The sequence below is a fragment of the Piliocolobus tephrosceles genome, chromosome 15 (genome assembly GCF_002776525.5).
Source record: "Piliocolobus tephrosceles isolate RC106 chromosome 15, ASM277652v3, whole genome shotgun sequence".
In the NCBI taxonomy this organism is placed as follows: Eukaryota; Metazoa; Chordata; class Mammalia; order Primates; family Cercopithecidae; genus Piliocolobus; species Piliocolobus tephrosceles.
The window spans coordinates 103,195,520-103,219,964 of NC_045448.1; the positions used below are offsets into that span (position 1 = coordinate 103,195,520).

Genomic DNA, 24,445 nt, shown 5'->3' on the forward strand with positions numbered 1-24,445 from the left:
GTGGAATTGTAGTCTTGTGTTGCCTCTAGTTACTCTATATCTTTAGTTGGTAGGTAAAAAATGTTTATTTAAAACAATTTTTAAAATTATAAATTTATTTTTATAGCCATATATAGGATATAAGGATTTATATAATTTTCTCAAGCTACTTAATACTTTGATTCGTGAAATGGTAAGTGAACATTTTTACTGAAATAAACTCTACAGATAGATGCAATATGAGGAGTTATTGAAGCAGAAAATGTGTTTTGCTTTGCACACTGAGTGTGTTAGCAGACAGCCTCAAGTAGGTTTCCGTAACAGCCATTGCCTTTGAATCTACCTTCTGTAGTTTAATATGAATAGGAAAATACATCCTGATTCTGTAGCGAGTAGACTCTTTGCTCTTTGTCTTTTAAGAAATACTAGGGGAGGGCTGGGCGCAGTGGCTCATGCCTATAATCCCAGCACGTTGGGAGGCTGAGGCATGTGGATCACGAGGTCAGGAGATCGAGACCATCCTGGCTAACATGGTGAAACCCTGTCTCCATTAAAAATACAAAAAATTAGCTGAACCTGGTGGCACACATCTGTAGTCCCAGCTACTCAGGAGGCCGAGGCAGGAGAATCACTTGAACCCAGGAGGCAGAGGTTGAAGTGAGCTGAGATTACACCACTGCACTCCAGCCTGGGCAACAAGAGCAAAGCTCCGTCTCAAAAAAAGAGAAAAGAAATACTAGGGGAAAATGTTTTAACTAGTCATTCTTCCGAGTAGCTAACGAAGCTGACTTTTGAAAAGAAGGCTGTGAGCTTTGCAGATGCTGCTGCCGCCCGGAGCCCCTTGCTTCCAGCCATGGTCAACCCCACCATGTTTTTCAACATTGCTGTCGATGGCGACGCCTTGGGCTGTGTCTCCTTCGACATAAGGGGCCTAGAAACCAAGAAGTGACTGTTCATCTAATCCATAAAATTATGTTAGCAGATTGGAGCTGTTTGCAGTTCCAAAGACAGCAGAAAACTTCCGTGCTCTGAGCACTGGAAAGAAGGGATTTGGTTATAAGGGTTCCTGCTTTCACAGAATTATTCCAGGGTTTATGTGTCAGAGTGGTGACTTCACACGCCATACAGCATTGGTGGCAAGTCCATCTGCAGGGAGAAATTTGATGACAAGAACTTCATCCTGAAGCATACAGGTCCTGGCATCTTGTCCATGGCAAATGCTGAACCCAGCATGAACGTTTCCCAGTTTTTTATCTGCACTGCCAAGACGCCAAGACTGAGTGGTTGGATGGCAAACGTGGTCTTTGGCAAGGTGAAAGATGGCATGAATACTGTGAAGGTCATGGAGCACTTTGGGTCCAGGAATGGCAAGAGCAGCAATTCGCATGAAGATCACCATTGCTAACTGTGGACAACTGTAATAAATTTGACTGGTGTTTCTTTTAAAAAAAAAATACCGTGCCAGACCAAGGTAAATTGTTTTTGATCATTACAGAAGTGTGATTTCTTAATCAGCAGCTGTCAAACGTAGTGTTCCTGAATTTAAAAGCTTGAACACTAAATTATAAATTGGAGAGGTTGGAATAATTACGGTCACATATCTAGAAACACAAGTCTTTAGTAGCAAAAAAGAAATTAGCAAGAGAAGAAAACTGGTACTTTGAATGGAAAAAGTTTTCATTGATAGAAGTTTTTTTAGATGAAAATTAACACGATAAAGAAGTGACAGGCCAGATGTGGTGGTTCACGCTTTTAACACCAATTTTAGGAGGCCAAGATGGGAGGATCTCTTGAGCCCAGGAATTCAAGACTAGCCTGGGCAACAAGGCAAAACTCATCTCTACTGAAAATTTAAAAAATCAGCTGGGCATGGTGGCACCTGTCTGTAGTCCCAGCTACTTGGGAAGCTGAGGTGGGAGGATCACTTGAGCCCAGGAGGTTGAGGCTGCAGTGAGCTGTGATCACACCACTGTATTCCAGCCTGGGCAAGAGTGAGATCCTGTTAAGGGGGGGGGGGGGGGAAAGGAAGGGACAAATATTAGAGTTTTTGCTAAAGCTTCTAAGTTGATAAGATGCAGAGAATTGGGGGAATGTATAATAAATCAGATTTCATTTAGTTATATTATTTACCACATGAATCACTTTCCTCCAAACAGTTGTCGTAAGAGCCATGTGTTCACGTGTAATGAAGACCAGTATTTAACTGTGGGAACCGTGGGTGGCGTGGCGAAGCAGACAGTGTCCGTGACTGTGCCGCTCTCCGCAGCCCCGTCTGCTGTCCTGTTTCCTCGGCTCCTCAAGTGTGTGGACTGGCGTTCTGGGTGTCCCAGCAGAAAACTAAAGGGCCAGAGAGGTGTAAACATACACACCATTTGGCAGGTAATAATCTCCCCGTGTGCTATCTTTTTAGGGATCCCGAATACACAGCCTTTCCCAAAAGACTGCTCCCTCCAGCTACTGAGGAATGATGACAAGAAAAGGCCGAATTGCAGTGTCTCCATCAGCAGTTTGCTCTCTCTGGGCACACGATGACAAAATTTCCTGAAGCGAACCACTAGTCTGACCTCAGTAGCAGGATTGGAAGCTTCATGCCATGGGAGTGGTCAAGAAAGGCATCCCAAAGGGAACCGAACTATTTAAAAAAAAAAAAAAAATAGACCTTTAGGAATAGGTGATTGTCCCCACATACTGGGGATGAAATATCCAGTGTAACCAAATTCCCCGGTAAGATAGCTTAGTTTGGCAATAGTCTCTTCTTTTGAGCACGTTGAAGTTTCTTTGCTCAATGAAGGCTGAAATTATAAGTCAGTATATACGTATTACTAAGTAGAACTTGAGGTAATTATATGTTTTAGTCAAAAGCAGTTTCTGTGGGGTGGGTATAAACCCTACTTTGTGATTTGCTAAAGCACAGGATGTTGACTCAAACCAAAACTGGTTTTGTAGTTAATATATGTTGTGTTTCTGTGACTTAATAGTCAACTAGAAAAGCCACCTACGACATTCCCAGCTAATTAAGTTTTAAAAATTTTTTAAAAAACACTTGTCACCATATTTTCAAAAATACTAACATTTGGATTACTAGTTACAAAAGTGAAATTTCTACTGTGTCATAATCAGCCACGCAGCTGGAGACTTGCCCTCTTTGTACAGCAAAGTTGTGAAAAAAGTATTTGCACTACATTCATTTAAACATTAGGAAAAAAACCAACCCATGTTTTTCTTTGCTGAGTTGTAGGGTTGTATGATTGGCTAGTGAGAAGCCTGGGAACACCAGGACTCTGTGTGGGCTGACTGCAGGTATCAGATCCAGGATTATACAGGTACTCTTGGAAGTGTCTTGGGGATTTTCCTGGTAAGAACAATAGTGATTGCAAAAAAAAAGATAAGATGTAAAGCGAAATCAGTAAAACATCTTAGTAGAGAGAGGGTGCTGAAATTTTAACGAATGTGTAAAAAGTTCTTCTGATACATTAATTTTCCAGATACCCTTAAAATGTTTAAGGAATATCATTCAAAATACTGTTTGAGAGACACGTGACCATCATTCTCCAAGGGAATGCGGATCATTTAGTGTGCTACTTAAAATTAGGTGTAAACGTATACACTGTAAGAATAAAAATCGATACCATTTAAGGCTTTCTAAAAGAAAGTTAATTATTTCTAATACTTACATTTTAGGATCTCAAACTATTTTTCTTTTGAAATAACTGCTTTCTACCCTAAGATGTTACTTATTGCTGTTTTCTTTTTAACAGGTGAAGATATTAAAGCTAGAAATTGGAAGTAGAATATCAAAAGAATTCAAGGTGTCTTAACGTGACAGTTGAACTCATTTGATTACACTTAAAAGTTTATTGCAGTTATTGAATATTTTTTTGAGTGCAGTGGTGCCACTGATGCTTACTGCAGCCTCAATCTCCCAGGCTCAAGAAATCTTCCCACCTCAGCTTCCAGAGTAGCTGGGACTACAGGTGCATGCCACGCCTTGTTATTTTATTTTTTATTTTTTCAATATAAACAAGGTCTTGCTATGTAATCCAGTCTGGTCGTGAACGCCAGTGATCCTCCCACCTTAGCCTCCCAAAGTGCTGGAATTACAGGCATGAGTCACCAAACCCAGGCACCAATTTTACTTTAGGTAAACTTTTATTTTCAATAAGCTTTTGTTGGTGTTGCAAGTGTAAATCATGACTGTTTTATAAAATGTTCTATAACTGTAACCACTATTCTTTGTAAGCCATTTAAAATAAATTTTAAAGTCTTTCACGTAAACACCAATATTGTGGTTTTGATCCTCACTTACGAAGTCCCTATTTGAGAACCTCCCTACTAAAATTTATTCGTAACCCCAAAATCACCACATGCAGTCATTTTCAGACATGCACAGAGCAGTGAATGAGCCAAGCTACCTGACACGCACGTTTCTGACGGAGGCTGGAGGGGATGCCATGCCTTATTTCCTCTCCTACTACAAACCAGGTGTCCTTTCATAGTCTCTTCAGTACCACGTTCTTTGCATTTCTGCACTTTTTGTTGGCGATTTCACTATTTAAAATGGCCCCCAGGTGTAGCAAAATATTGTCTACTGCTTTAAAGGCAACAGGGCTGTGATTGTGCCTCATGGACTCAGTGTCTGTTAGATCGCCTTCACTCAGGCATGAGTGATGGTGGTGTTGGCTATGAGTTCAATGTTTTATTATGCCAGAGAATCAGTAGGTCTTGTAGGTCCTAGAGCCTAAGGCTGGGTTGTTGAAACCGCCACTCCAAAAGTACTTCCGTAATAAGCTGTTCTTTCCCCAATGCTAACAGGGATGCTCACTTTTAGGCATAGAAAGAAAGCACTTGTTGCCACCGTTTTAATTGTCTGAAGGCAGTCCTCTGATAGATGGGCTTAGTTCATTATTTCCTCTAAGCAAACATTCTTAAACATTTCTCTTATAGTGAAAAACTAAGACAATTTGTTATAAATCTTTAGTACTACTTTCTCCAGAGTTTTAAGATTGGAACTTTTACTTACCTTAAAATCACTTGGCTTGGTTTCCTTTAACTTTTTCAAAACTTTAGAGAGTAATTCCTGTTGAACAGATTATCTCCCTTGTAAATACACTTTGAAAATACCTCAGTAAAAGGAATTTCTCATGATTTCTTAAAATAAAAAATATATCAGATAACAGCTGATAAAAAGAACTTTAATGGAAGGCACTGTTGTCCAAAATCACATAAAGGGTAAGAGCCCACATGGTACCACCCTGCTCTCCTACTTCTCAAACCCACATCCACCACCCAGACAGGAGGGTGCAGACCCCACAGGAAATTACCTCCCAGAGCAGTGACTGATGTTTTTCCTTAAAATAATGGCTGTCTCAGACTAATAACAGAACATCTTAAGAGGAAAAAAACCAAAAAACTATACCAGCTATTACAGCCTGGTAATAGAGGCAGCTTTCTAAGAGTTCCCAAGTTTATAAGAGGCCCAAGAAATGCATTTATTCTGTTGTCTATTAAGCCTCCACGACAAGGAGAAAGTTATAAGTAAATCCTTGGTTCATGAGGAGTTAAGAGCTTTGTGCATAAGCAAGTTCAAGAACCAAACTCCTGTTTGCCTCTTGATGGTTCAGAAACATTCAGCTGCTTTCACCTCTAGGACAGTATCACAAATGTTTAAGAATTTACTCCATTATCAACATTGGAACTTTACGAAAACTGGATTCCTGTTTCATCAGAAGCCTGTATTAATGAAAAACACATTTTGTTCTTTAGTGCTTAAAAAAACAAAAAACATCTATTTTTTTGGGATAGCCATTCCTCCTATGGATAGTCATCAGCAAGACACCTAAAAGACACGTTTTCCCCAGTTCTTATCAAAAAGTCATCTCACAGAAAAAGTCATCCAAGAAAGCAAAACTTTGCTTTAAGTAGATAAAGTACTGTTTATATGCATCCGAACTGTTTATATGCATCAGACCAAACAATCCACTCAGGGTTTTAACGGTGTAAAAACTAAGTCACAGTACAGCTGAACAGTGAATGGATGGGATGGTTCTGATGAGGTATTATTTTGACATTTTGGTCTCAGAAGGTGTTTCCCCAGTATCCAATGTCTTCAACAACCGGAAAAGACCAGCAGCTTCTCGTATCCTACTGAATTCAATACAGAATGCCTGCACTTCTATAAACAAATCCTGTACATTAATAATTTTGTTACGGATCAAGGATTGGAGAAACACACACACAAGACGCACCAACCGATTCTGAAAAAGGGGAAAAAAAACAAATGTTAGTGTGCTCATTTTCCTGGCAGGCAATTGTAAAATTTACAGAAATTTCTATTACCTGCATATATTTATCCTTAATTTGTTCACAAGTAGAGATGCAATTTGATATATAAAGGTGAATAAATTCAGGAGGTAGATCAACAGCTGTAGTTAGTCTGTTTCATAAAAGAAAATTTGGGCCATTAATTTCATTTGCTAACATTGAAAAACACTGTTAACCATAAAATACAAAATGTGCTTCGGTCATCTGGTGGAATTTTCTGACATATCCAGTTCCCTGGTTTTAAATACATTTGGGCAAGTAAACCTAAGACCCACACCTACTTACCCATAAATAACACTGTTTTAAAAATGTCTCTACTTTTTACATATCGCAATTATTTTTTGAGCCCTGCCCCTGAGTATTCTTGATTAAATCATAAGTCATGGTCTGTTATTGGAATTTAGAATCATCATGAAGGCCAAAGCATTTTCCAAAGGATTACATGGAATGTTTTAAGGAGAAAAATGAGTGGGGTGGGAACAGGAATTCCATACTCAAAGTATGAATTTCCAAAAGATTAACATATGCTACCTTTTCTAAACTTACCAGACCTCAAAACTTTTTTCAATAAGGCATGAGGAGGCAGTGCTCCAAGGACACTGTCATGAGCTACTGCAGTCACTTGAGATTTGTGTGTCACCAACAAACGTGTTTTCACGCTTAAGGATGATGCACTGTGATAGGTGTTGGGGGGAAAACAAACAGGACCCTGTCCTTGAATTCCAAGATACTGAGCAGACAGAATCGCACTGACAAAAAGATGTAGTGATTCTGCATCTTGGACTCAGGGCTAAATGTCTGGTAGAGACAAGAACTGCTCTAAGAATATGGTGAAGGAGAAGTGAACGCTCAGCGTGGTCAATCCACGCTGTGCAGGCAAACCTGCACGGAACTGGGCCACTGAAAAGAGAGTCTTCACTCAGTAGGGGAAACACTGGAACAAGGAGTGGGAGAAATGCAGCAACACGTTTTCAACAAGCAGCTAGCTGGTTTTGCCGGTGACCAAGGTTAAAGTTAAAAATTACTTTGGAAACCTCACGCTTCCTCCCTCTCCTGCCCCTAAAAGAATGCACTCTCCTTCTATCCACGTACTTCCACACCCTTGGCTTCCAGCTGGGCTTTTTTCCCCCAATAGTTGATGAAAAAAGGGCACATTCTGTAGTTCAATTTCACATAGATTTTTTTCAAAAAGCCCCAACTTACAAACAAGTGTTAAAAACTATGCTCTCACTGAAGTTTAGTCGCTTGGCACTCAGAACGGATTTCCCCATATAGGAGGACCATATAATTTATCATCCAAAGCAGGATACCACATGAAAGGGAGCTCAGGATGCAAGGAAGCTCGGGATGCAAAGCCTCCACCAGGACTCAGGCACACCTGAACCTCTGGCCATCCTGCACATAAACAACTGAAGCCCTCCAGCCCATCTAATTCACAATTTACCTAAAAGATACTTGTAAGGAAAATACTATAAAATGCAAACACTGTACAGCACACATCAAGAAGGGAAGACGTTCTATTTTCCTGACAGTCAAGGATGGCAGGGTCAGGAGACGCGGGGTCAGAAAGGCTGGGAGAAGAGCACGAGGAAGCTAGGACGGCATTCCTAGGATTCTCAGCTCTTAAGGTCCATATTTTTCCACACTTACAGCTGTTAGTCACTAAGAAAAAAATATCTGTATTTGTATAGGGATAAAGAAGATAGGACTATGTACAGGGAAATGAATTTCAGTAATTGGCTGGCACAGTGGCTCACGCCTGTAATCCTTGCACTTTGGGAGGCTGAGGTGGGCAGATCACTTGAGGTCAGGAGTTCGAAACCAGCCTGACCAACATGGCAAAACCCCATCTCTACTAAAAGTACAAAAATTAGCTGGGTGTGGTAGCACACACACCTGTAATCCCAGCTACTAGGGAGGCTAAGGCAGGAGAATTGCTTGAACCCAGGGGGTAGAGGTTGCGGTGAGCTGAGATTGCACCACTGTACTCTAGCCTGAGCGAAAGAGTGAGACTCCCTCTCAAAAAAAATAAGTAAAATAAAATAAATTTCAGCAATTTTCATTTATGCTTCTACTAACACTAAATATGTTTGAAATCCTACCCTCAGTTCTTATTAACGCATGCTAAATTCACATGTAGTGAATGCTAAGGCTTAGATTATTTCTTTAATAGTTAATCTTACGCCAATAATATCAAGACAAAAATCTGTTACAGTTTTTCCTTCCTGGCCATCTAATTTGTATCTATCCCCACACATTTGATCAAATCTAGAAACTTACCGATTTACAACTTCCATTGAATGCAAAGACATGTCCATATTGACCAGGACAGAGAAATACTCAGTGATCTGGCTTGACTGCATTAATTTCAGCAACATTTCTATAGCGACTAAAGGGTTGTTTTCCACAAGGTCAGGAAGTTTGGCTGGGGTGAGGCCAATGTGGTAGACAAGTTTGGGGTCTTTCTCCAACTCACCAAGGAGCTAAATACACCAGATTTTTAAAGAGAGAGAGGAGAGAAAAAGAGGGTCTTGAGTCAATTTTTCCCCCCATGTATATGAAATAAGCATTTTTTCTTACAAAAAAAAGCTACAAAACTATCTGCATTGAACCAACTCCATAAATTTCTTCCTTCAAACCCATGATGTCTTGACATTTCTAAATTTACATTTTAATTTTGAACAAACTAAAACGCAGACACATCTAAGACAGTTTATAAATATGCTAATGATTCCTCTTCCTGGACATCAGGCCAGACTCCATACTCTGGTCAGATACAACACTGTCTGGTTGTAACGATGTCAAGTCCTTTGCAGGTTTTTTTTTTTTCTGTCATCTGTTGTAACTAAAAATAATCTTAATGACCAACTAGTTCTCCCAAGAAACAGTCCTGCCCCACCCCACTCAGGCAGAGACCAGAACTACCTGAGAAGGGGGCGGAGTGGGAAGCAGGACAGCGAACCTGCTGCAAGTCATCAGTCTGCAGAACTTTACCCAAGTCACAGCCACACTTTGTAATTCAAACAGGTATCCCCAAAAGATTTTTTCCACCAAATAAGCACTTCCTCTTTAAATGTCCTATGCTGTTTGTTTTTTTTTTTCCCTGTCTACTTGTATGTTCCACAGTGGACTGTGTTTTCAGGATAGTCTCGTGAGCAAAGCGAACTACAAACATTGCTATTCATTATTTCATTTTGAAAATGATACTTTTGGTGGCAGACTTGATTGGAGAGGTCAATATCTCCTGAAAAGTTCTAATGCAAACTGGATAAAATTCACCAACCAGTAGAAGAGTGGCCTTGCCTCTCCTGAGGGGAGTCATCCAGTCTCCCGCTCAGGCAGTGGGGGCTACTTTAATCTCAAATCCACCACGATCCAGCTGTGTGATGGCGGCAGGTTCCCCTTCCCAGCCTTGTTTCCTCCCTACAGCCTGTCAGTAACTCCGCTTTCCATCAGAAGCGTTACTGTCTGCTCAAACGTAACCACTGTGGAAAGTGTCCCACTGTATGCAGCAGTGACACCCCCACGACCCCACCTCTCCCAGGGACAAACTGATCACAAAGAAGCGTCAGAACATTTTCAGCCATCAGACTTCTTGCCCCACCACAGCAAAACTACCAAAGGGCAGAACAAAACTTCAGAGACCCAAAAACCTTTGCAACTTCCTACTGTGGCCTCATGGTGACAGGATTAGTTGACTGCTTATCACTTTCCAAAAAAATACTCTTGTTGGATTAAAGATAAGAAAAGGCTCACAATGGCTGAGTGCAGTGGCTCACAACTGTAATCCCAGCACTTTGGGAGGCCAAGGCTGGCAGATCACTTGAGGCCAGACCAGCCTGGCCAACAATGGCAAAACCCCATCTCTACCAAAAATACAGAAATTAGCCGGGCATGGTGGTGCATGCCTGTAGTCCCAACTGCTGGGGAGGCTGAGGCACGAGAATCACTTGAATTCAGGAGGCAGAGGTTGCAATGAGCCAAGATCGTGCCACTACACTCCACCCTGGGCAACCGAGCGACAGACTGTCTCAAAAACAAATTTTTTTTAATTAAAAATAAATTTTAGGTAAGAAAATGCTTACAATCAATACACACCTGTGTTTGTTGGGGAGAGGATAAGGGGCTTTTGAAGGCTTTGGCCATTATTCGCTTGATCTCCACACCAGTGCTATTCTTCACACACATTGATTTATCCCACTGGATTGTGTGGTCAGGCTCTGTGGGGTTTAGCCAGGCCAGTTCATCCTCACAAATGTGGAGTGGAGGCGGTGGACGAATAAACTCTGGTCGAAAATGGCCTGTAATGAGAGCAGTGATAGTTGCTCCTATCAGGAAGCTCACATCTCTACACATCTCACACATTTCACTTAATAAAGTACGCAAAGATATCTCTTAGTAAGGATGACGTGACTAAAACTCTTATACTTCAAAATCAGAAGCAGGAATGACACAGGAAGGCAGGGCTTCGGTCAGAATGCAAACAAGACAATGAAAGAACACTGTACCAGCGTGATGCCAGAGAACAAGCTATTCATTTTTGGAGAAATGAGGAAAGCCTGGCCGTGGCCTGCCCACGCTGCACTCGAGCATGACCACTCAACAGCAAACGGGCACGACTGCTAAACGGGTGAAGACTTTTGATGAAAAAAATGAAATACTATGTCCTCACACATCCTATTCTGAGTTACCACTATTTGTTCTGCTTTTCACTGTTTGTTCAGCCGCCACTGTGATCTGTACTAGTTTTATCTTTGCATCTTATAACTGAAGTAACAAATTACGTGGCGATGAAACAGCAGGAGGAAAAGTATGGTTGCCTTTTGATATTTTGAAATGAATGTGGAGACTGTCATGAATCCCTAAATTCACAAATGCTGTATTTATTTTCAGAAAACAATAAAAGTACAAAAGGAAAATGAAGTGGTTCAACTCAACTGTTTTATAAAACAAGATTCATCCCCGAGTTACAAACCCACTGAAATAAATGCTGGCTAGGACTTCTGCTGAACCCATTTCACATCTCACATGGCTTCCACATAGGGCAGAAGTGGCTTATTCCTATCATGGATCCACATAGGGCAGAAGTGGCTTATTCCTATCATGGATCCACATAGGGCAGAAGTGGCTTACTCCTATCATGGATCCACATAGGGCAGAAGTCGTTTATTCCTATCATGGATCCTAGCCCTGCCAAATGTGAGAGTCTACCGTTGAGTTTACAGAAAACATCTATTTTCTGGTTAAAAATCGTCACTTTATCTTAAACATCTCCACTGCCTCTTCACTTACCTCACCAGGACCAGCATCTGAATCTCCCTTCAACCACTTACAAAAATAAAGTTTTCACCAATTTATAAGAAGTACTACTTATGTGATAGAGAGTTCCTGCGAGGTGGGGACATCGGGTATTTGGCTAGACCCACTTATGATGAGTGATCTGCTTTTCACATATCTTCCTGGTGACCTATGCAATTTAGAGTTGTGCCCAAGCAAATATTAAAAAGCAGCCACTACATGCCATGGACATTTCAGTCACACTTGTGACTAGCGGAAATTTCAAATATTAAACCTATGTATGCCAAGGATATACTGTAAACCAAATGGTACAAAAGTCACTGTGTGAATTTCAAACTCATGGTGATACCACACTATCATTGGGTAAACATGTTCTCATTCCAAAGCAGAAAGCTTGCCTTCATAATTCAAAGCACACAGAAGAGATGCCAGGTAGAGTGGTGCATGCCTGTAATTCCAACTACGCGGGAGTCTAAGGTAGGAGGATCCCCTGAGCCTCAGGGGATGGAGTCCAGCCTGGGCATCACAGCAAGACTCCACCTCTTAAAGAAATCCCCCCAAAAATACAGCTAATATTATTTCAAATTCTACAAGTGTTTTCTTTGAATTAAATTAGGAGCTTATAAGAAAAACTTTAAAATGGAAAAGGAAATGATAGTGGTAAGATTACTTAAGAGGTATGAAACAAAAAGATAATGAGCTGCTACAAAAAGACTCAATTCAGTAAAATCAGAATCTCATTTAAAAAAAAATTTTTTTTTTCCTTTTTGAAACACTCTCTCACTCTGTCCCCCAGGCTGGAGTGCAGTGGTGCAATCTTGGCTCACTGCAACCTCTGCCTCCCAGGTTCGAGCAATTCTCCTGCCTCAGCCTCCTGAGTAGCTGGGACTACAGGCGCCCGCCACTACACTTGGCTAATTTTTGTATTTTTAATAAAGACAGGGTTTCACCATGTTGGCCAGGATGGTGTGAAACTCCTGACCTCAAGTGATCCACCCGCCTCGGCCTCCCAAATGCTGGGATTACAGGTGTGAGCCACCGCACCCGGCCTGTATCTTTAGGTATGCATAGGATAGACATGCAACAAACAACCTGGCATGCACTTTTCTTAAAGAAACTAATTGTCACTGAACATCTCTTCTATGTTCTAGATACTCACTACACTAGAAAGGTTCACACTAAATTACAATTTAAGTCATAACAAAAATAAGATGATATCTCAAAAAACTGAAAAGTCCTAGAGGATGCAGACGGAATAAAACCAAGAGTATAAATTAATTTACATATACCTACTTTCAATAGGTGGCTTTGGTCCGCTGACTAAAGCTTCTGTGATCTGAGAGGCAACTGAGCTGTCAAATCCAGAATTAGAAGAATCCGGGTCTGGGTCACTGAGAATACTGGGGAAGCTCGCTTTGCTTTGTGTTGGCAGTTCAGATTGGCGTTCTGGAAAAGGTTAAAATAGGAGACGTTTTAAAATTATGGACATCATGAGGAGAGTGAAAAGACAAGCTACCGACTGAGGTAAGCTATCTGTAACACAGAAAAACAAAGAGCCAGATTCACAGAGAGAGAGAGAGAAAGAGTATGTGTGTGTGTCTGTACGTACAGCAGGTCCTCACTTAAGGTCGCTGAAAGATTCTTGGCATCTGCAACTAAGTGAAACGACATATAACAATTATTTTCATCAATGTTATAATAAAACAGTGTTGATGAAACAGTGTTATTCAAGGACCTGATCTACATCACTTCACTTAAATCCAGTTTCCAACAACCTGTCAGTGATGTTGAGGACATACTGTACATAAATTTGTAAATCAATTGAAAAAAAAAACCCAACAGGAAAAAATAAACTAATAACTTTAATAAGCATTTTATTTAAAAAGGCTGAATGGCCAAAAAAATCTGAAAAGATGTTTAATCCCATTAGGAACTAGGGAAAATCCTGTTAAAACACAAGGTACTATAACATACCCACCAGACTGGCAAAAATGTATAAACTTGACATTATCAAATGCGGAAGAGGATGTAAGGTAACTTGCACACTGTTACAGGAATGAAAAATGGCACAGCAACTTTGGAAAACAATTTGACGTTTCCTTATAAAGTTTTACATGTGCATCTCTTTCCATCTAGGAGACACACTTTCACACGCGCCCCAGAATAAGGTGCAAGAATGTTCACAGCAGTATTATGTCCATCAGTGGCAGGATGGATACAGAACTTGGTATTCCACAGTGTGAAGGTACCACAGCAGCAATGAAGAGCAGCCACTGCAGTTACATGCCATCAGCATGGACTCATCTCTTCACCCCCCAACAGAAGAAAAGCACAAAAGAAGAAATGCAGTACAATCCCACATATATCAAGTTCAAGGGCATGCAACGTGAAACTACAGGCAGGCACAGGAGGGAAGCAAATTCAGGATGATTATCATAAAAACCAGGTTAGTGATGAGGCAGCCACCTGGAGAAACACACAGGGAGCCTCTTGGCCCTGAAAATATTCTCTTTCTTAACTTGGATGGCAGGTTGCTCCAGGTTCACTTAATTATAATTTCTTTAAAAAGCGAATGCACGTTTTATTTCAGATTGTATAATTTTAAAAACACCTGGCTAAATTCCTGAGTAAAGAACTACACAAATCAGTAAAAGACCATTGACCCGATGGAAAAATGGCCAGACATATGAAAAGATGCCTTAGACACAGAGCATCTTTTCTCATTCATTTATTAAGAGAAATACTCACTAAAATTATCCTGTAATGCCATTTTTAAAAATATCAGATTGTTGAAGTACAAAATGTTAGATAACATACTATCAACCAAAATGTAAAAACTGGCCAGTTGTGTGGTAAACTAGTGATCAGTGTTTGTCAGGAATAAATCATAAAGAAAAACAAAACCTCTGAAATGAATACTGTCATTGTTGGGGTAAAACTTCACCCCCTGTAGTCACTTATGTTTAACTTGTCTGCTTGCTTTTTTAAAGTTAAGAAAATACAAACTGCATCATCCAAAAATACACCTGTGGTCCACGGATGCTACCGTAAGACACGTGAATTTTAGGCCTCCAGAGAGACAGTCTGGGTGGCTAGCTCCAGAGTAGAGAGGCATGCTTGCTTTTTCTTTACACTTGTGAGGAGGAATGGATTCGGACATCTGCCAGCTGGGGAGAGAATGGCAAGCAGCAAGCTTAGCCACTCGGGCAGACTTCTCAGCCCTTACTCTAAGGCGTGTGATCCTTCCTCCACGTGATATACTTCACAACTTTCTCACGTCTGGCTCAAGACATCCCAAGTTAAAAGGAAGATGAGATGCGATTCTCACTTTATTATGATAAATAAATACTATTTAAATACTATAAATATTATTATAAATACTAAGCTAGAACCATCAGAATATATCACTTCTGTATCCAGTTTTCAAAGTATCTTTGGTGTTTGTCAGGAATAAATAAAAATAATCATTTTATTTCTATTAAATTATATCTGGCACTAGTGGCTAATAAGTACTTTTGTACTTATTAGTACAACCTTAAAAAGTCTTAAAAAGATTTCTTTTGGTTTCAGAAAATAACCTTTGTTACATTGTTCTTGTCTCTGCTTTTCTGACAGGGTCTCACTCTGTTGCCCAGGCTGGAGTGCAGTGGTGCAATCACAGCTCAGTGCAGACTTGACCTCCCAGGATCAAGCGATCCTCTTATGTCAGCCTCCTAGGTAGCTGGGACCACAGATGCACACACTACCACACCCAACTAATTTTTTTTTAATTACTTTTGTAGAGACAGGGTCCCCCTATGTTGCCCAGGCTGGTTTTAAACTCCTGGGCTCAAGTGACTCTCATGCTTCGGCCTCCCAAACTGCTGGGATTACAGGTAAGGACCACTGTGCCTGGCCCCATTGTTGTATTGTTAATACCCAATAGTTTAAAGCTTAACAATGTTCCAAAGGAAAAGTTGTTTATTGCAACATGTCACCTTATATCAGAAGCCAAATGTCACAGGTCTATGAAGTCTAAGAGGATGATGGGGCATTGTCAAAATTAATACTTCAGCTTACTTAATTACAAAGTCAAGCATTCACAAACCCAGCTACATATTACAATTTCCCTACTGAGTTGCTCTCAAGTGACAAAATGAATGCCATTTTTAAAAATATCAGATTGTTGAAGTACAAAATGTTAGATAACATACTATCAACCAAAATGTAAAAACTGGCCAGTTGTGTGGTAAACTAGTGATCAGCTTATAGCAGGTAAGCCCAAAGTGCCTCCTTCAGAACTCAGAGACCCTCTCTCTCACCACCAGTTCTCCTTCTCCTGTAATTTTCTGTCAGAACACACTGTTTACTTCAAGAGCACTCATTCATTTGCTTACATGTTTAACACAGAATGTGCCAGAACAATCCTGAATGAGAACGAAGTTGAAAGTTTCATACCTCCCAATTTCAAAACTTAATACAAAGCTACAATAATCAAAACAGTGTGGTACTGGCAGAAAGACAGACATAGACAAATGGAATGGAATAGAAAGCCCAGAAATAAATCCTTGCATATATGGGCAAATTATTTTCAACAAGGATGCCAAGAGTACATTGGGTTTGGCTATTGAGGGTTCCTTGAGACAGGTCTCACACTGTCATGCAGGCTGGAGGGCAGTGGCGCAATCACAGCTCACTGCAATCTCCCAGGCTCAAGTGATCCTCCCACTTAGGCCTCCCAAGTAGTTGAGACCACAGGCATGCACCACCACACCCAGCTAAGTTTTTAATTATTTGTAGAGACAAAGTCTCCCTATGTTGCCCAGGCTAGTCTTGAACTCCTGCCCTCAAATGATCCTCCCACTTCAGCCTCTCCCAAAGACTACAGGCATGAGCTACTACGCCAGCCTTTCTTCAATTCAAAGATGGATTTTTCCTTTTTTTTTTGAGACACAGTCTCACTCTGTCACCCAGGCTGAAGTGTAGTGGTGCAATCTCGGCTCACTGCAACCTCCGCCTCCCAGGTTCAAGTGATTCTTGTGCCTCAGCCTCCCAATTACAGGTGTGAGCCACTGTAACTGGCCGGATTTTTCTATTTCTGCAAAAAACACTGTTGGAATTTTGACAGGATTGCACCAAATCTGATTGTTTTGGATAGTATTGACATTTTAACAAATATTAAGTCTTCCAATCAGAATTTTAAAAAAACACTAAATTTTATCCAGCTTTCTTCTAAATCAGGAAAAGCAATCAATTCAAGTGAAAACTACAAATGAATTTATAAGCTATTAGCATCCAAAAATAAAGATTTCCATTTATTTATTCATTCATTCATTCATTTAGAGGTGGAGTCTTGCTATAGCCTAGGCTGGAGTGCAGTGGTGCCTTCTTGGCTCACTGCAACCTCCACCTCCCAGGTTCAAGCTATTCTCCTGCCTCAGCCTCCTGAGTAGCCGGGATTACAGGTGTGACCACCACACCCGGCTAATTTTTTGTATATTTAGTAGAGACAGGGTTTCACCATGCTGGCCAGGCTAGTCTCAAACTCCTGACCTCAAATGATCCGCCCGCCTCAGTCTCCCAAAGTGCTGGGATTACAGGTGTGAGCCACCGTGCCCAGCCAAGACTTCCATTTAAGATCCAGTACTAAAACTACTTTTTAAAACGGATGATACTAACCTTTTAGCAGTTATAAAAACCATCATTTTAGTATAGTCCTCAACAAGAAAGTCCTAATATTACCACACAGGAATGCCCAAACCATTGATTCCTCCTTACCGGCCAAGGCTAACTGAAGCCCGCTAATGTCCACAGACTGGCCCATGTTTCCAACGTCCATCAGCGCAATCTGGCGAGGCGTCTTTTTGAAGAGTTCCCGTGGGGGTGCCAGCATCAGCTGGGAAAGAAAAAACTTTTCTGGTGGAGTTATAGGAGGTAAAAATCCTGCAAACAAAAATGTATAACAATTTCTCCAATGGTTACTTTTAAAAATCAACTTGAATGGTAAAATCAGTACTTGCTACTTGCCACTTCAAGCCATATATTTTTAAGAACTAAATTATAATTAAGTTTCAGTCAACCAAATATATACATTTATGAACGATGTAATTAAATATGTCATTTGAAATTCTATGATCTGTGGCCCTACCAATGAAACTTAAGGTTTTTGTACCTGTTAATTTTAAGAGTTAAAGAAAGAGGAAAGAAACACAAAACGTGGCTTAGCAGTGAAAGACAGGTTTTCTTTAGTTAAAACATTGGCCAGGAGTGCCTCTCAGGTTTTAACTAAAGAAAATCTGTCTTTGACTGCCATGCTGCCTTTCGTGGTTTTTTCTTTTTTTTTTTTCTTTTTTGTGATGAAGTCTCACTCTTATCCCCCAGGCTGGAGTGCAGTAGCATGATCTCAGCTCACTGCAACCTCCGGGTTCAAGTGATTCTCCTGCCTCAGCCTCCCAAGTAGCTGGGATTACAGGCACCCGCCACCATGCCCAGCCAATTTTTGTATTTTCAGTAGAGACATGGTTTCACCATGTTGGCCAGGCTGGTCTCAAACTCCTGACCTCAGGTGATCCACCTGCCTTGGCCTCCCGAAGTGCTGGGATTACAGGCGTGAGTCACCACACCCCACCTGGTGTTTCTTTCCTCTTTACCTCTTACATTAATAACTTTTCTTTTTTTTTTTTTTTTTTTTGAGATGGAGTCTCGCTGTGTCACCCAGGCTGGAGTACAAGTGGTGCGATCTCGGCTCACTGCAAGCTTTGCCTCCCGGGTTCACGCCCTTCTCCTGCCTCAGCCTCCCAAGTAGCTGGGAATGAAGGCGCCTGCCACCACACCCAGCTAATTTTTTGTATTTTTAAGTAGAGACAGGGTTTCACCATGTTAGCCAGGATGGTCTCGATTGCTGACCTCGTGATCCACCCGCCTCGGACTCCTAAAGTGCTGGGATTACAGGTGTGAGCCACCATGCCTGGCCCAATAACTTCATTTTCTAAACTGCCTCAATTCCTGCAAAGGCTAAAGCTTATATATGCAAGCAAAAACAGACAACACTACAGTGCTCAGACATGCTTTTCTTTCTTCTCTGTTTCCACTGTGTAAAGTGGAATAAACAGAAGAGCAACCAGTAGCAATCCAAATACACTACCTGATTCAACACACAATGCAGTTTACAAATTCCCACAAGGCTGAATGTTCCTTCCCTTTTGTCCCATGTTTGATTGCTCATCAAGCCTCATCCCTCCCACTGCTGCAATGTCAACAGGCTGCATGCCCTCAGCCCTAGCCCCCACTCCTCTCTTGCCTGGAGTACTCTTGCCCTCTCTACTGAATTCCCCAGCTCCCCGTTTTGACCCCTGCCCACTCACCACCCAGAGTCCACACTTCCTCTTACCATTTAGTTATATCTCTAGAGTGCAGATCTGATCACATTACTTAACCCGTTTACACATAATTAAACCCAGATTTCTATACCATTTCAAGACCCTTTATAATGTGGTCCCAGTGCACCTTCCTAATCTCACTTCTTGACCTTCTGTCCCATCCATGTACCCTACACCCCAGATGCACAAAATCCCTCAACTTCTACACCCAGTTCCTTTTTTTGCTTTGAGGCAGCCTCACTCTGTTGCCCAGGCTGGAGTGCAGTGGTGTGATCTCAGCTCACTGCAGCCTCCGACTCCCAGGTTCAAGCAATTCTCCTGCCTCAGACTCCTGAGTAGCTAGGATTACAGGAGTGCACCATCATGCTGGGCTGATTTTTGTATTTTAGGTAGAGATGGGGTTTTATCATGTTAGCCAGGCTAGTTTTGAACTCCTGGCCTCAAGTGATCTGCCTGCCTCAGCCTCCCGAAGTGCTGGGATTGCAGGCATGAGCCACCGCACACAGCTTTACACTCAGTTCTTTAATAATACCTGGCAGAGCCACTCCTGCCCTCCCACCCGCATCCCTAATCAATACCCAGCAAAAGTATCACTCCTGAGAATCTCTCTGGCTCCATGGGTGGGGTGGTCGTTCCCTCCTCTGTACTACCCAGCATTACACAGTCACAGTCCTGCCTCTGTTCAGAGTCATCTGAAAAGCATTCTGAAGACATACCCACTAAATGTCTTACCCTAAACAGAAAATATCAGCAGCTCTGGGAGTGGGGTGTTGGCACTGATATTTTCTCTTCTATGTTATCTACACACCATCCCTACCTACTTTAATAATGGTGATAATAGTGGGTAACATTCACAGGTACTTTTATTCTTTGTAACAACTCTACCAGCTGGCAATTGTTACTATTTGCATTTTACAGATGAGGAATCTGGGGCACAAAACGGTTAAATATAATCCATCCATGGATTCGTTCTCTGGCAACTGCCATCCCACCCATGGCAAATCTGTGTGTACAATGCAGTCTACGGACTAGGTGTGGGTTTAGATTCACTGTATATGAGAATGACATTATATAAGTCACAGTTCCTTTGCCTCACTTGTTCTTCAGAATTCAAAGGGCCCTCTGACCTAAATCCCACAGTGTCCCAATCCTCTAATACCAGCACCCCAGGGTGGTGGTTGTCTCTGTGTGTATTTGTTTAGAAGCAGGGTCTCGCTGTCACCCTAACTCATTGCAGCCTCAAAGGCTCAAGTGATCCTTCTGCCTCAAACTCCTGAGCAGCTGGGACTACAGAGGTGAGCCACCCCATGCCCAACAATTTTTATTTTTTTGTAGACAGGGTCTTACTATGTTGCCCAGCATGGTTTCAAACTCCTGGCCTCAAGCAATTCCCACCCCCCAACCTCCACCACTTCGGCCTCCAGGAGCGCTGGTATTATAGGCGTGAGCCGCCTCGCCAGGCCTGGGTGGTGAGTTTTGACCACAAACCTGGGTTACATTCACTTTCTGGGCAGTTACAAGCTTCTTAAAAGCAGGGTAAGTACCTGTACCCTAAGGGCATCTCAGCCAATACAAAGGTTGCCCTTCTTAGATAAGGGCACTACAGGACACCAATCAGAGATCCTGATGGGGTGCCAGGCAGGAACGCTAACTAGAAATGTGCCCCTCCTGTACCATAAAAACAAACTCCTGGTATGACCTCAAAATCTGCTGCCTTAGCCTTGACTCACTGTATAGCAGGCCCTACCTATGCTGGTTAAGGAATGTAAGATCAAGCTGTTACCTGTCTCTAGCTATGTGTTTCCTCCACTACACTGGTCCCTAAATCCTTCAGGTCCCCTTGTCACCATGCCATTTTTCTTGTTTTCTGACTGCAATTCTTCTCCCAAAGCAAATCCACATAAAGCATCCCCTCTTTGAGCTTAAAAACAAATTAGCCTCGCATCCAACCTACTAGTTTGATCTCACCAATGCCACATAATGGTAAATATATTTTACATAATTTATACCATGAATGCACTTTACATAATGTCCAGTAGGTCATGTGTTTCCAATCGCGAGATCATCAATTTGAGACTTTCTATCCTCTGCCCCCATCCCTAACAGGCTAAGGCAGGCGGCTGCAAAGTCTTTAATGGTGTTTCACGTGTATTTCCGCCCAATAACTTCTTCAGCTTCTTAATACTGACTTCTACGTACTCTTTTGAGACTAAAAACCGCGGACAAATCTAGTCTTACCATTGGTTTTAACTTCACACACCACAGACGGGCTTTCGAAGAACGAACCGTATTTGAGACACTAAACATGTCAAGACCTACACTGAGCTCTATGATGTGATGTGTGATGGGGTGTATAGAGAAATTATTTTCGGTGTCACGAACTTGCAATTAAGCTACGACCTCTCCATTCTTTAGAGTTAAGGCGGGGAGGGAGTGAGGGGCGTGGGAACGCAGAGGGAGGCAGAAAAAGAGGATTATCAGTTCACAGGGATAGTTAATTTTCCTTTCAGGTGAGCTCCCAGCAGCGCAGGTGGAAAGCTGCGGAATCTAACGCTATCCACACGGCACAGCTGGCTTCAGCAGGTACCTGAGAGCGGAGGGCGGTCAGGCTCCTGACCGCCGCGGGCGGGCGGGGCAGGGTTGAGCAGGTGCGCGAAGCTGGCGGCGAAGGGGTTTGCGGCCAGCGGCTCGGTGCGGTACATCTCCCAGAGCAGGTAGAGCGCCGTGAGACGCTGCGCCGCGCTGGGCAGCAGGTCCGGCTGCTGGAGCAGCATGACGAGCACCGAACCCAGGCGGAAGTGGTCAGCCTTGCTGAAGTAGTGATGGAAGGCGGTGGACAGGCCCTCGAAGGTGCTGCCGCCGCCCGCCTCCTCCGAGATGATGCTGAGCAGGCTCGAGAGCTCCTTCGGGGTCAAGCTCATCCTGCCCGCGGGGCCCCCCGGGCCTCCGCTCCCGGACCCGGGGCCGCTTGCTCCGCCTCTGTCGCCGCCGGAGCCCCCGAAGCCGCTCCTGGACGCCGACCCTGCCGCTTCCCGGGATACTCTTTGCTCTGCGGCGGTGAGAAGCCGGCAAGACGCCGCGCTCGCCCCTCCGCCGGGCATCAACCTCGCTCCCCTTCCTCTCTTCCCGGCCCGAGGGGCCCTGGCGCCGGCTCGCTCCGTCCCCGCGGCCGTAAAGTGCGCTGTTACACGACAGCGTCGCAAACAAAACACGTCGGGGAAACCAGACCGCCGCGGAAAGGGACAGCGCCCAGTGAAAGCGAGGCTGATGGCGCGAAGCCAGGAAGAGGATGCGGAGACGCGGGGTAGGCGGGGCGAATTGGCAGGAAGCGGGGGCGGGGCCCGGGAAGGGAGGGGCGGGGCGAGGTCGGGCTGGCCGAGTTCGGGGCTAGGTCAGCTGAGGTCCGGGGGCAGGAGCGCCCTGGGCGCGTGCGTCTGCGCAGCTGCAAACCAAGGCCGCACCTTGGCGGTCCCCAGGGCAGTGCCTGGTGCCAGACGGTCCTAGTAAATTCCGTCTACGTTATTACTTGGAAAAATGCACCTCGGATGTTAACTATTTTCTTAATATAACATCCGTAAGTATTCGTCGTAAAAATATTGTAAATGCGGGCCGGGCGCGGTGGCGCGTGCCTGTAGTCCCAGCGCTTTGAGTGTTCTAGGCGGGAGGGTCGCTTGAGCCTGGGAGTCCCAGGCTGCAGTGAGCGGTCATCACCACTGCACTCCAGTCTGGGCGCTGTGTCTCAAACATTTTTTTTTTTAATATAGTAAGTGAAAAAGATGCCACACATTTCTCATAACCAGGGTTAATTTCTAGTCTTACACTCTTTTATTGCAGAAATGGAGTCATACTGCACTATGAGCTTTTTTGTACGTGGTTTTTTTTCTCTTAACACGATTTCAAGAACATGTCTCCAATTAATATTCATTTACAAAACTGCTATGCCACGTTTTACTTAGACTGCCCTAGAGTGCTTATCCTGGGCACTTAGCGGTGCATTAGAAACCCACGGGGAGACGTTACAAATACCTGGTCCCACCCCAGAAATGCTGATTCAGATATTAATAAACCCCACCTCTTCAGGTGAGTCTGAGGTGTAGTCCGGGCTGAGAACCACCAGGTGGCATTTCCCAGACTTGCCCGGTCCCTAAACCTACAGAAACGTGCATGTATTTCACCAGTGATTACCACCAGCGATTCTTAATTATCTAGTTAAGCGCCACCTCAGTTCTTTTTTAAAACATATTGTTGGCCGGGCGCGGTGGCTCACGCCTGTAATCCCAGCACTTTGGGAGGCCGAGGCGGGCGGATCAGGAGGTCAGGAGATCGAGACCATCCTGGCTAACACAGTGAAACCCCGTCTCTACTGAAAAAAAAAATACAAAAAATTAGTCGGGCGTGGTGGCCGGCGCCTGTAGTCCCAGCTACTCGGAAGGCTGAGGCAGGAGAATGGCGTGAACTCGGGAGGCGGAGCTTGTAGTGAGCCAAGATCGCCCCACTGCACACCAACCTGGGCGACATAGCGAGACTCCATCTCAAAAAAAAAACAAAAACATATTTTTATTTTATGTGCTTTTGGGGAGAAAGATATTTTGGTTTTTTTTTCGTCTTTTTAAAATTTGTATTTCAGTAGTTTTGGGGGTACAGGTGGTTTTTGGTTACATGGACAAGTTTTGAGTGGTGATTTCTGAGATTTTGGAGCACCCGTCACCAGAGCAGTGTACACTGTACCTGTCAGGCCTCTGAGCCCAACCCTTCACATATACATCTAGATGGCCTGAAGTAACTGAAGAATCACAAAAGAAGTGAAAATGGCTGGTTCCTGCCTTAATTGATGACATTACCTTGTGAAATCCCTTCTCCTGGCTCAGAAGCTCCCCCACTGAGCACCTTATGGCCCCAGCCCCTGCCTGCCAGAGAACAACCCCTTTTGACTGTAATTTTCCACTACTTTTATTGTACACACAGCTTGTTTGGTGGTCTTTTCACACAGACGCGCTTGACAGTACCCAAACTGTAGTTTTTTAATCCCTCACGCCCCTCCCACGTATCCCCACTCCCGCCCCTGCGTCCTCAAAGTCCATTATATCATTCTTATGTCTTTGCATCCTCATAGCTTAGCTCCCACTTATAAGTGAGAAGTGTAGTGTTTGGTTTGCCACCTCAATTCTTAAGAAAAATTTAAGGAAGAGAAATTGCTGGGTGAACAGGTGTGATATCTACTGAATTTTAAAGGCTTCTTCAATTTACTGCTAAATTGCCCTTCAAAAAGATCCTTTCTATTAACGTTCCTAACAGCAGCAGATATAATGTGGTAACTTGAGGAACTGATTCAAATTAGCTCAAAAGTACTCTCATTAATTTTTATAATAAAAAATTAATATAATAATAAGGGGCTATAATAAGGGGCTGGACATGTAATAAGGACCTATAATAAGGGGCTGGACATGGTGGCTCACGCCTGTAATCCCAGCATTTTGGGAGACCGAGAT

At 43.0% G+C, this 24,445-nt stretch overlaps 1 protein-coding gene, 1 long non-coding RNA gene and 1 other non-coding gene across 3 annotated transcripts; 2 read left to right on the plus strand and 1 right to left on the minus strand.

Annotated features, from left to right (window-relative positions):
• The first annotated feature begins 589 nt into the window (after positions 1–589).
• On the plus strand, positions 590–4,254 carry LOC111542179. Its single transcript, XR_002731470.1, has 2 exons — positions 590–1,450; positions 2,136–4,254. It is a non-coding gene; the product is annotated as an uncharacterized LOC111542179 (long non-coding RNA).
• On the plus strand, positions 2,436–2,549 carry LOC111542261. Its single transcript, XR_002731495.1, has one exon. It is a non-coding gene; the product is annotated as a small nucleolar RNA SNORD89 (small nucleolar RNA).
• An 896-nt stretch (positions 4,255–5,150) lies between the features above and the next one.
• CNOT11 (CCR4-NOT transcription complex subunit 11) lies at positions 5,151–22,237 on the minus strand. The gene is made up of 7 exons (XM_023211372.1): positions 21,544–22,237; positions 17,356–17,520; positions 12,892–13,044; positions 10,399–10,601; positions 8,581–8,783; positions 6,316–6,412; positions 5,151–6,233 (listed from the first exon to the last, which is right to left on the minus strand). Exons 1-7 carry the CDS (start codon positions 22,055–22,057, stop codon positions 6,036–6,038), a joined length of 1,533 nt encoding a protein of 510 aa, XP_023067140.1. The 5' UTR covers positions 22,058–22,237; the 3' UTR covers positions 5,151–6,035.
• Positions 22,238–24,445: the final 2,208 nt, after the last annotated feature.